Consider the following 13088-nt stretch of genomic DNA (forward strand, 5'->3'; position numbering starts at 1 on the left):
CTTATTACAGTAACCCGGCTCCTGATCCTCTCATTACCCCTGTAACACCTTATTACAGTAACCCGGCTCCTGATCCTCTTATTACCCCTGTAACATCTTATTACAGTAACCCGGCTCCTGATCCTCTTATTACCCTGTAACATCTTATTACAGTAACTCGGCTCCTGATCCTCTTATTACCCTGTAACATCTTATTACAGTAACCCGGCTCCTGAGCCTCCTATTACCCCTGTAACATCTTATTACAGTAACCCGGCTCCTGATCCTCTTATTACCCTGTAACGTCTTATTACAGTAACCCGGCTCCTGATCCTCTTATTACCCTGTAACATCTTATTACAGTAACCCGGCTCCTGATCCTCTTATTACCCTGTAACATCTTATTACAGTAACCCGGCTCCTGATCCTCTTATTACCCTGTAACATCTTATTACAGTAACCCGGCTCCTGATCCTCTTATTACCCTGTAACATCTTATTACAGTAACCCGGCTCCTGATCCTCTTATTACCCCTGTAACATCTTATTACAGTAACCCGGCTCCTGATCCTCTTATTACCCTGTAACATCTTATTACAGTAACCCGGCTCCTGATCCTCTTATTACCCTGTAACATCTTATTACAGTAACTCGGCTCCTGATCCTCTTATTACCCTGTAACATCTTATTACAGTAACCCGGCTCCTGATCCTCTTATTACCCTGTAACATCTTATTACAGTAACCCGGCTCCTGATCCTCTTATTACCCTGTAACATCTTATTACAGTAACCCGGCTCCTGATCCTCTTATTACCCCTGTAACATCTTATTACAGTAACCCGGCTCCTGATCCTCTTATTACCCTGTAACATCTTATTACAGTAACCCGGCTCCTGATCCTCTTATTACCCCTGTAACATCTTATTACAGTAACCCGGCTCCTGATCCTCTTATTACCCTGTAACATCTTATTACAGTAACCCGGCTCCTGATCCTCTTATTACCCCTGTAACATCTTATTACAGTAACCCGGCTCCTGACCCTCTTATTACCCTGTAACATCTTATTACAGTAACCCGGCTCCTGATCCTCTTATTACCCTGTAACATCTTATTACAGTAACCCGGCTCCTGATCCTCTTATTACCCTGTAACATCTTATTACAGTAACCCGGCTCCTGATCCTCTTATTACCCTGTAACATCTTATTACAGTAATCCGGCTCCTGATCCTCTTATTACCCTGTAACATCTTATTACAGTAACCCGGCTCCTGAGCCTCTTATTACCCCTGTAACATCTTATTACAGTAACCCGGCTCCTGATCCTCTTATTACCATGTAACATCTTATTACAGTAACCCGGCTCCTGATCCTCTTATTACCCTGTAACATCTTATTACAGTAACCCGGCTCCTGATCCTCTTATTACCCCTGTAACATCTTATTACAGTAACCCGGCTCCTGAGCCTCTTATTACCCCTGTAACATCTTATTACAGTAACCCGGCTCCTGATCCTCTTATTACCCTGTAACATCTTATTACAGTAACCCGGCTCCTGATCCTCTTATTACCCCTGTAACATCTTATTACAGTAACCCGGCTCCTGAGCCTCTTATTACCCCTGTAACATCTTATTACAGTAACCCGGCTCCTGAGCCTCTTATTACCCCTGTAACATCTTATTACAGTAACCCGGCTCCTGATCCTCTTATTACCCCTGTAACATCTTATTACAGTAACCCGGCTCCTGAGCCTCTTATTACCCCTGTAACATCTTATTACAGTAACCCGGCTCCTGATCCTCTTATTACCCTGTAACATCTTATTACAGTAACCCGGCTCCTGATCCTATTATTACCCTGTAACATCTTATTACAGTAACCCGGCTCCTGATCCTCTTATTACCCCTGTAACATCTTATTACAGTAACCCGGCTCCTCATCCTCTTATTACCCTGTAACATCTTATTACAGTAACCCGTCTCCTGATCCTCTTATTACCCTGTAACATCTTATTACAGTAACCCGGCTCCTGAGCCTCTTATTACCCCTGTAACATCTTATTACAGTAACCCGGCTCCTGATCCTCTTATTATAGTATCTTACGCTTTACATTTTTAGAATACATTGTTGTCAATGCCAGGTTTTCTTAATAGACTATAACACTATATCGCCATGCCCTGTTCCTTCCCATATTAGTTCCTTGGACCCTTTGTCACGCACATCGCACCCTCTCCACACTGCTGCATCGTCAGATGGTGGGTGAAGTGCTGTCTCTGTGCTATCTTCATGCATATTATGACGTCGTTCACCCTCGTAATCAGCTACATGGCAGTGGGTGTAAGCTCAGTGCCACATATCGCCATAAACTGAGAGGCACTGAACGTGTCTTAAGGGAGAACTGACGCAAACCTCTATATTTTCATGAGCCAGCGGTTCTATACAAGCAACTTCTGTGTCTTGTTTTACCCATATAATATTGTATTACATAAGAGCAATGCTGATATACCGGGAAAGTTTTTTGTTATTACCCGTATTAATGTTTTTATTGGTAATTTTATTTTCTCGCACTAGTACCCCGTTACCGAAATCATCGTCTCTCGAATGCAGTGGTTCCTGTGATAGGAGTATATAAGGGAATGGCTTTAAGGGTGGGAGATTCAACAAGGGTTTCACTCCGGAGGACTCATCAGTACTGGGACAGTCTATTGATTTCAATGGGAACTGTGTAATGCCTCATTTCCCCTGTAGTGGCGCTGCAGGGGAATTAAACACCTGTTCCTTAAAACAGATTACAGATGATCACCGGGGGAAAGATAAGCAGCAGGAGGACGTCTTATTGTGGGTGACCCTTCTAAGGCTGGATTCACACGAGCATGTTCGGTCCGTAAAGGATGGAACGTATTTCGGCCGCATTTTTCGGACCGAACACACATCCGGGAGCCATAGTTATGTACGACGCTAGGAGTCCCTGCCTCTCCATGGAACAACTGTCCCGTACTGGAAACATGATTACAGTACAGGACAGTTGTCCCATAGCGAGGCAGGGACTCCTAGCGTCGTACATAACTATGATGCTAGGAGCCCGGCTCCCTGCAGTGTGTGCGGTCCGGGACTTGCGGCTGAAATACGTTCCGTCCCTTTCCGACTGAACATGCTTGTGTGAATCCAGCCAAAGTCGAGAGCCCTTTAATCATAGTATATTGAGAAATTGCAGGACTTTTCATCATACATGACGCTGAGCGGAGGGCCCGTTCTCCAAGATGTCGCACAATGACTGCGGATTATTAAGGAGCTACTGATCTACTCCAGGTTATAAATTGGTGGAAAGTTTATGTTAATAATTCACACAGGGTGTGACTTTAAAGCCACAACCCCTGACAATTATGAAAACGTCATTGCAGTCGAAAAAAAGTGACATGGGTCCAGAAAATGTGGTTTTCAGCATGAACGTCATTTGTTTTTTTTCAATGCAAAAACACCATTAGCATACAGGACAAAAGTGGTACATACGTGTAGTGTACAAGACATTAGCGGTATGTAGGTGTAGCACGCAGGACGTCAGCGGTATGTAGGTGTAGCACGCGGGGCGTTAGCGGTATATACGTGTAGCACGCAGGACGTTAGCGGTATATACGTGTAGCACGCGGGACGTTAGCGGTATGTAGGTGAAGCACGCAGGAAATTAGCGGTATATAGGTGTAGCACGCGGGACGTCAGCGGTATGTAGGTGTAGCACGCGGGACGTCAGCGGTATGTAGGTGTAGCACGCGGGACGTCAGCGGTATGTAGGTGTAGCACGCGGGACGTCAGCGGTATGTACGTGTAGCACGCGGGACGTCAGCGGTATGTACGTGTAGCGCGCGGGACGTCAGCGGTATGTACGTGTAGCGCGCGGGACGTCAGCGGTATGTACGTGTAGCGCGCGGGACGTCAGCGGTATGTAGGTGTAGCGCGCGGGACGTCAGCGGTATGTAGGTGTAGCGCGCGGGACGTCAGCGGTATGTAGGTGTAGCGCGCGGGACGTCAGCGGTATGTAGGTGTAGCGCGCGGGACGTCAGCGGTATGTAGGTGTAGCACGCGGGACGTCAGCGGTATGTACGTGTAGCACGCGGGACGTCAGCGGTATGTAGGTGTAGCACGCGGGACGTCAGCGGTATGTAGGTGTAGCACGCGGGACGTCAGCGGTATGTACGTGTAGCACGCGGGACGTCAGCGGTATGTACGTGTAGCACGCGGGACGTCAGCGGTATGTACGTGTAGCACGCGGGACGTCAGCGGGATGTACGTGTAGCACGCAGGACGTCAGCGGGATGTACGTGTAGCACGCAGGACGTCAGCGGGATGTACGTGTAGCACGCAGGACGTCAGCGGGATGTACGTGTAGCACGCAGGACGTCAGCGGGATGTACGTGTAGCACGCAGGACGTCAGCGGGATGTACGTGTAGCACGCAGGACGTCAGCGGAATGTACGTTTAGCACGCGGCACGTTAGCGGTATATACGTGTAGCCCTTAGCACGTTAGCGGTATATACGTGTAGCACGCGGGACGTTAGCGGTATGTAGGTGTAGCCCTTAGCACGTTAGCGGTATATACGTGTAGCACGCGGGACGTTAGCGGTATATACGTGTAGCACGCGGGACGTTAGCGGTATGTAGGTGTAGCACGCAGGACGTCAGCGGTATGTAGGTGTAGCACGCAGGACGTCAGCGGTATGTAGGTGTAGCACGCAGGACGTCAGCGGTATGTAGGTGTAGCACGCAGGACGTCAGCGGTATGTAGGTGTAGCACGCAGGACGTCAGCGGTATGTACGTGTAGCACGAAGGACGTCAGCGGGATGTACGTGTAGCACGCAGCACGTTAGCGATATATACGTGTAGCACGCGGGACGTTAGCGGTATGTAGGTGTAGCCCTTAGCACGTTAGCGGTATATACGTGTAGCACGCGGGACGTTAGCGGTATGTAGGTGTAGCCCTTAGCACGTTAGCGGTATATACGTGTAGCACGCGGGACGTTAGCGGTATATACGTGTAGCACGCGGGACGTTAGCGGTATATACGTGTAGCACGCGGGACGTTACCGGTATATACGTGTAGCACGCGGGACGTTAGCGGTATATACGTGTAGCACGCGGGACGTTAGCGGTATATACGTGTAGCACGCGGGACGTTAGCGGTATATACGTGTAGCACGCGGGACGTTAGCGGTATATACGTGTAGTATACAGAATGTTTTTATCTCATCACTTGTGTTTCTATGCAGACTGAGCTCAGCTTTCAGGCAGGGATTTCCCATCTCGCCACGTGACCTCCAAACGGGCTGTCCGGAAGCCTTGGGCGTGGCTTCCCGGAATGCCTAAGACGTCACTGCACCAACAATTGCCCATATATGGACACTTTCCTCCCGGGTCTTCCTGAAAGGTTCAGCCCTTGTATAGACGTCATTGGCGGGAAGGGCAGCGTGCGGGGGAGTGAGGAGAATGCGGGCGGGCCCGGGAAACAGTCAATTTACAGGGAAGAGAAAGAAGATAGAGAGGGAGAGCCCGGACTAATCACATGTAGATTACAGAGCCCTAAATACCCTGACCCCTCCATCTATACATAACCCTATATATCCTGACCCCTCCATCTATACATAACACTATATACCCTGATACCTCCATCTATACATAACACTATATACACTGACACCTCCATCTATACATAACCCTATATACACTGACCCCTCCATCTATACATAACACTATATACCCTGATACCTCCATCTATACATAACACTATATACACTGACACCTCCATCTATACATAACACTATATACACTGACACCTCCATCTATACATAACACTATATACACTGATACCTCCATCTATACATAACCCTATATACACTGACACCTCCATCTATACATAACACTATATACACTGACACCTCCATCTATACATAACACTATATACACGGACCCTTCCATCTATACATAACCCTATATACACTGACACCTCCATCTATACATAACACTATATACACTGACACCTCCATCTATACATAACACTATATACACTGACACCTCCATCTATACATAACACTATATACACTGACCCCTCCATCTATACATAACACTATATACCCTGACCCCTCCATCTATACATAACCCTATATACACTGACACCTCCATCTATACATAACCCTATATACACTGACCCCTCCATCTATACATAACCCTATATATCCTGATACCTCCATCTATACATAACACTATATACACTGACACCTCCATCTATACATAACACTATATACACTGACACCTCCATCTATACATAACACTATATACACTGACACCTCCATCTATACATAACACTATATACACTGACACCTCCATCTATACATAACACTATATATCCTGATACCTCCATCTATACATAACCCTATATACACTGACACCTCCATCTATACATAACACTATATACACTGACACCTCCATCTATACATAACACTATATACACTGACACCTCCATCTATACATAACACTATATACACTGACACCTCCATCTATACATAACACTATATACTGACACCTCCATCTATACATAACACTATATACACTGACACCTCCATCTATACATAACCCTATATACACTGACACCTCCATCTATACATAACACTATATACACTGACACCTCCATCTATACATAACCCTATATATCCTGATACCTCCATCTATACATAACACTATATACACTGACACCTCCATCTATACATAACACTATATACACTGACACCTCCATCTATACATAACACTATATACACTGACACCTCCATCTATACATAACCCTATATACGCTGACCCCTCCATCTATACATAACACTATATACGCGGACAACTCCATCTATACATAACACTATATACGCGGACAACTCCATCTATACATAACACTATATACACTGACACCTCCATCTATACATAACACTATATACACTGACACCTCCATCTATACATAACACTATATACGCGGACCCTTCCATCTATACATAACACTATATATCCTGATACCTCCATCTATACATAACCCTATATACACTGACCCCTCCATCTATACATAACACTATATATCCTGATACCTCCATCTATACATAACACTATATATCCTGATACCTCCATCTATACATAACACTATATACACGGACCCTTCCATCTATACATAACCCTATATATCCTGATACCTCCATCTATACTTATCCAGACTTGGCGCAGACACTGTGGAGTTCCTATAGATTGGTATACAGGTTCCCCACTGAGATGCTGTGACATACAAAGAAACCAATTATAGATCAGCGTAAAATAGAGGAAATGTATAGCGTTACAGGAAGCTGCGATGTGTTAAATACTAGAACCGCGTGTGAAATAATAGCGGCGGGCAAAAATCCCTGCAAAAAGTTTTTAAAAACTCCCAACAACGCGATAAACATGAATATCAATGTCATATCTAGAACAATCCGTACGCACACACGCCTACACACACACACCTATTTGTATTCTGTAACCATGGAGACACATAAGCCTGCATAGGAGATGTATACACAAAACGGTAGCATATTTTAATCAACATTATTTGGAAAGTTGCTTTATTTTAGATGCATTTGACCCTACGGCTATGTTCACACGCAGTGACCAAAAACGTCTGAAAATATGGAGCTATTTTCAAGCGAAAACAGCTCCTGATTTTGACGCTTTTGTAGCAACGTGCGTTTTTTGCGGCGTATTTTACGGACGTTATTGGAGCTGTTTTTCAATGGAGTCAATGAAAAACGTCCCAAGAAGTGACATGCACTTTTTCGCGGGCGTCTTTTTACGCGCCGTATTTTGACAGCGACGCGTAAAATAACACCTCGTGGGAACAGAACACCGTAAAACCCATTGCAAGAAATGGGCAGATGTTTGTAGGCGTAATGGAGCCGTTTTTTCAGGCGTAATTCGAAGCGTAAAACGCCCGAATTACGTCTGAAAACACTGCGTGTGAACATACCCTTAAAAAAAAGGTTGCAGGGTATTCATACCCAGTTAGCTAAAATGTTGTATAGGCCATGCCCACGTACGCATGACACAATAGAATGTGTAATAATGCCGCCGCAGTGCCCCCGGGCAGGGAATCTTTCCTTTTACGAGTAGGATTGTTCCTGGCGTTCACATTATTTCGGGTCGTTCGCTTCGTGTGATTGTCTGATGATTCTCAATGACTTCAGGGAAAATGGAAGACGCTAGAGGTGGAGTTGCTATTTTCCTTGGGTTTCCCCCTTGTTTGTTCTGCTCCATCCCTGACTTGAGCTTATTGCATTGTCTATGGGAGTCTAAAATCCACTGTCTAATTAGGGTACGTTCACACGTCTATTTCTTTGTTTAGTGTGTGAACAGATTCTTAGAGTCTCACGTTGCCCCACCATGCTTTATACTGCAGCTTTGCTTGGCTGCTGTGAATTAGCACAAGCTCCGCAGGGTGTCCGTACACAAAGAGCCTATTTCCATTATATCAAGGGCAAAAGGATTGTAAGCGACAAGATGGAGGGGAGGAGCCTCAATAAAGGGGGAGGGGCTGGAGACATCCAGGGAAGGGAATGGAGAGATGTTGTAGGAACTTGCCCGCAGATATCTTTGGAGTGTCCTGTGATTGACCCTGGATTAGGGTTATAATGCACTAGGGCAATATATCACCGTGCAGCAGGGGAACGCGCGCACTCAGCACTGCTAGGTTCTACGCTGTCAGCAAATTTGGGCCTTTGTGTCTGTTTCCTTTGTACTCATCCCATGACCAGACTGCAGTGACATCACACAGGCGGCCATTGCATTGCAACACCTCAGAGGGGGATACACAGCGTTCTAGGAAGAGAAGGCAAACTATAAAACTGTACTACATGGGTACCCATATACCCAGAGGGCCCCGGCCCAGATTATACAGATGTAGTGACCTGAAGGAATTCTTTATATATCATTTTAGTATAGAAGGGAGTCACCCCAGTGCATGTCGTATTCAGCTCTGCTACATCTGTATACATACACATTCATAGCACTGCAGGGGAACATGGTGACATCACAGCCGCACTTTATATAGGAGCATCTGTACGTTTTGGGGACATGTAACACAGGGACGGGCAGTAAATGGTTACCGTTGGGGCGTAATCCTACGACATCACGTTACAGCAGCCTATAACCCGTATTGAGGCATTTACACATCCCTATATCCTTACAGTATAATTACCGGTCCGTGACTAATAATACACCCCATAAACGGAGGATAAGAAGGCGGCAGCGTCGTTCAGTAACTCGTAACCTATATGTAATGCGGAGCGGTGACCTCTATAGTCCAGAGATGGGGGAGGGGATTTATGAAGAGAAATCTGCTGCACCCTATAGACCAGTCTGACACCTTCCTTATAGCCACAGTCGTGGTGAACGAGACTTCCTATGGAGGTGAGATCTTGGGGTCACATTTGTACAGGGGGGGGGGGGGGGTGTAGAGCGTTGTTATATAACATTCATTTTTGGTGCCGAGTAATTCATAGACCAGTACCTCAGGTAAGAGATCAGAGTCTGCACGCCCCCATTGTTTACACTGAAGTATGCCCAGAGACGTGAACATTTATACAGCCCCCCCCCCCCATACGGACACCGCACTGGGATATGAAGGAGTAACTTTTAGGCCGAGTTCACACGTTGCAGATTTTTGTTTTACAATTCAAAGGGTGAGATCCGTGCCAAATTCGCAACACGTGAACTCAGCCTTAAAGGGGTTTCCACATTCTGACAACTGATGACCTACCTACCAGTATATGATTGGTGCGTGTCCGACACCCGCACAGATCAGCCGATCCAGCTGCCTTCGGGCACCAGATGTTCGCAACGGTATGCAATTGGCTCTATACACTTGAATAGGAGCGGAGCTGCAGTTATTCTTTCACCATCTGCTTCCGCCAATATTGTCCAATACCCAGAGGCCCGCACTGACCATATACCGATGACCTATCCCATCAGTTGACAGAACATGGAAACCCCTTTTAAAAGGGGGTGTCCAGGATTAGAAGAGCATGGCTGTTTGTTTTTTTTAAACAAGAGCGCCGCACCTGTCCACAGGTTGTGTGTGGTATTGCAGCTCAGCACCGTTAAAGTGATCAGGGCTGCTCTGCAATACCTGACAACTCGGACAGCCGTGGCGCTGGTTTTGGAAGACAATAGCCATGTTTTTCTAATCCTGGGCAACCCCTTTGAACTTGTGAATCTATCCTGGGTTCATTTATTTTGTATCGAAAGCCTTTTAAAAAGGGTTTGTACCATTAGGCTGCAGCGGTCGAATGCGGACAAAAGCACACCCATACGTGGCGGCCAATGGGCGCACGATTTTGCCAACAATACTACAAAAATCATGAGGTCATTGGTTACCACATATGGGTTTGATTTTGGGTGTGGGGGCTCAACCCCCCAGCAGTGATCTATGCAGGACCAGGGTCTTCTGAACCAATCGTAGATCACCATTGGACGGTGATCTGCGTTTTGGGTCAGGTGGGCTAGATCTTGCCCCCACGGACCCCCTGTAACAGCAGCACCCTGATCCCTACGGTCCCATATTCCAGAACGCTGCTGTATGAGAGGATCCCGACCCCAGAGTATGACTCTCATCATCCATAATAATAATAAAAGCGGCAGACAAAAGCACTCGTTTGTAAACAATCATTTACTTAAATACAGAAACGACACATAGAAAACGTCTGGCGACAGCGCTCAGTATAAAAACGGACAAGTCTCCACATAAAAATAAGTTTTCATTTCTGACACTTCCCTGTAAAGTACCTTAAATAAACTACTGTGCATTAAATACTTATTACCAAGGGGGACGGGGGGGTGTCTGAGACCAGCAGAGCCCCCTCCCCCCCTCTATATATAAGGGTCTTGCTGTGCGGTGCCCGGTCTGCCCAGCATGACTCCGCAGCCTCCGCACAGCAAGCACGCCCATTAATAGGAGTCACAACGTTGGTCTGTAAACCTTACACTGGAAGAAATCCCACATTCGCACACTGGTCCACGATCTCTATTACAGTGCATGACTGGCGAAGGCTGGCAGTGCCAGCTTCACCCGCCCCTCCTCCCACAAGATACCAGTCCCATGACCAGCATCCTCTTCCTCATTTTACATCATGATACAACACAAATTAGGAAGACATCATAATTAAGTGCTGGCGGGGGGAAGGGATTAGTCACTGCGTGGTTGGGATTAACCCTTCTGCTGCCACATGGAAAAGTGTGAGCCTGTACCCATGAAGCAGCAGGAGGGTTCACCCAAAATCAGACCCAGACCTCCTGACTGTGGAGCTACACGTCACCACACTATAGAGGAATGCTGGGACTTGTAGTTCCCCAGTAAGCAGGTTACAGGCCGGAGTCTCTCCCAAGTCATAGTCCTTCTGGAGTTAAGAGCAGCAATACCACGGATGGTTGGCAAATTCACCAACACCTCACCCCCTCCAATTAAAAATAGTCTCTGCAAACCCCCTGCAGTGGGCACAGTTATTGCCCTCTTCGCCCACACAGGGCTCAGTCTATTAGTAGAGTAGCTGGGTATTTCTGGGGTCCGACCTTCCATCAGTTCATAGTTCCTGGACCCGACAGCAGAGGGCGCTGTAGTCATTATGCGCCCCAAGCTCCTCAAAAAAACAAAGATCCCCATTAGGTCACAGCGTCTGGACCTCAGTGAGTCATAATGTATGGAGCAGACAGCAGGGGGCGCTGCTGGGAACATCTGGTAGTGGTCTAGTTCTTTGCCCCAGAGTTCAGTCTATAGACAGCAGAGGGCGCTGCACGTCCTCAGAAGACCGGGTGCCCCTTACCCCCCAGCAGAAGCTGGCACCCGTGCCTGGCATGTTCCCTCACCCGGCCCTTGAGCTGCTCCACCTGCTCCCGCAGGGCCCCGGCGGTGCCGCTCAGGCCGTTGTTCTCCGTCTTGAGCTCCCGCACCTTGTCCTCCAGGCGGGCGATGCGCTCCAGCTTCCGTTTGCGGCACTTGGTGGCGGCCAGCCGGTTCCGCAGCCGCTTCCTCTCCACCTTGATCTTCTCCTGCTCCTCCATGTTGATGGGGGACATGGGAGCGGGAGTGCTGTCTCTGCTGTCGCCGGTGTCCGGTACGGTTTGCGGTTCCTCCTTGAAGGCCGGGGGAGGACCGTAGCCCGCGCCGCTGCCGGGAGGGAGGTAGTTGATGGTGGCGGAGGGCTGGCGGTAGCAGTTGTAGGCGGACAGGTTGGTGTAGATCGCCGGGTCTCCGTACAGAGCGGCGTTAGTGACCGGAGACACGGCTCCTCCGCCGCCCAGGGACACATTCGGCGGCGCCTCCCGGTTCATCTTGTGGAGATCATCCAGCGCCCGGACGAAGCCGTCCACGAAGCCCTCCTGCTCCTCCGTGCCGCCCCGGTAGTACAGCTGGCTTCCGCCCGTGCTGTTAATGACGCCGGGGCCGCTGTGGATGATCAGTCTCTCCAGCTCTGGGGCGGACATCTTCAGGCTCGGCTGCTCCGTGTAGTAGGACAGGTCGGGCTTCGGTGCCCGGTACTGCTCGTTGAATGAAGCCAGCGTGGACTTCAGGAGGGACGGGTCCATCCGGGAGTAGGGAGACAGAATGGACTCGTCGTGGTAGAAAGGCTGCTCCATCTTGGAGCACATGAGACTGCGGAGGAGAGCGGGGATGACAGCCGCCTGATAGGACCTGTAGGAGGCGGGAATGTATAGCTGAGGAGACGCTTCCTGCTCTCTCGTTCTCCGCTGCGGTGACAGGAGCTGGGCAGGCTGATCACTGACTTCTCTGCCCGGGTGCTGGAGCTGCTGTCACCGGGGACGTTCTATTACATCTGACAGTTCACTATGAGGCGCCATGGGCTTTATACGAGAGCCCAACCCCCGGAAGCGGCAAGCTGAGCGCTGATTGGGTCAGCTTCAGGCACGTCATGGCTGGGTACGTGAGGAGAGGGGAGGCGTGCGTGTAACGTCATTGCCAGGAAACTCGTGCTGCTTGTAAACAGGGGGGAGGAGGGGAGGACGAGGCAGAGGGTGCAAGAGGGGGGGAGAAGGAGGGGA

At 48.3% G+C, this 13088-nt stretch overlaps 1 protein-coding gene across 1 annotated transcript; it reads right to left on the reverse strand.

The window, feature by feature from the left end:
• Positions 1-10683: 10683 nt before the first annotated feature.
• Positions 10684-12869, reverse strand: JUNB (JunB proto-oncogene, AP-1 transcription factor subunit). Its single transcript, XM_075855486.1, has one exon. The coding sequence runs from the start codon at positions 12675-12677 to the stop codon at positions 11829-11831; it is 849 nt and encodes a 282-aa protein (XP_075711601.1). The 5' UTR covers positions 12678-12869; the 3' UTR covers positions 10684-11828.
• Positions 12870-13088: the final 219 nt, after the last annotated feature.

Source organism: Rhinoderma darwinii, chromosome 3, assembly GCF_050947455.1.
Source record: "Rhinoderma darwinii isolate aRhiDar2 chromosome 3, aRhiDar2.hap1, whole genome shotgun sequence".
NCBI classification, from domain to species: Eukaryota; Metazoa; Chordata; class Amphibia; order Anura; family Rhinodermatidae; genus Rhinoderma; species Rhinoderma darwinii.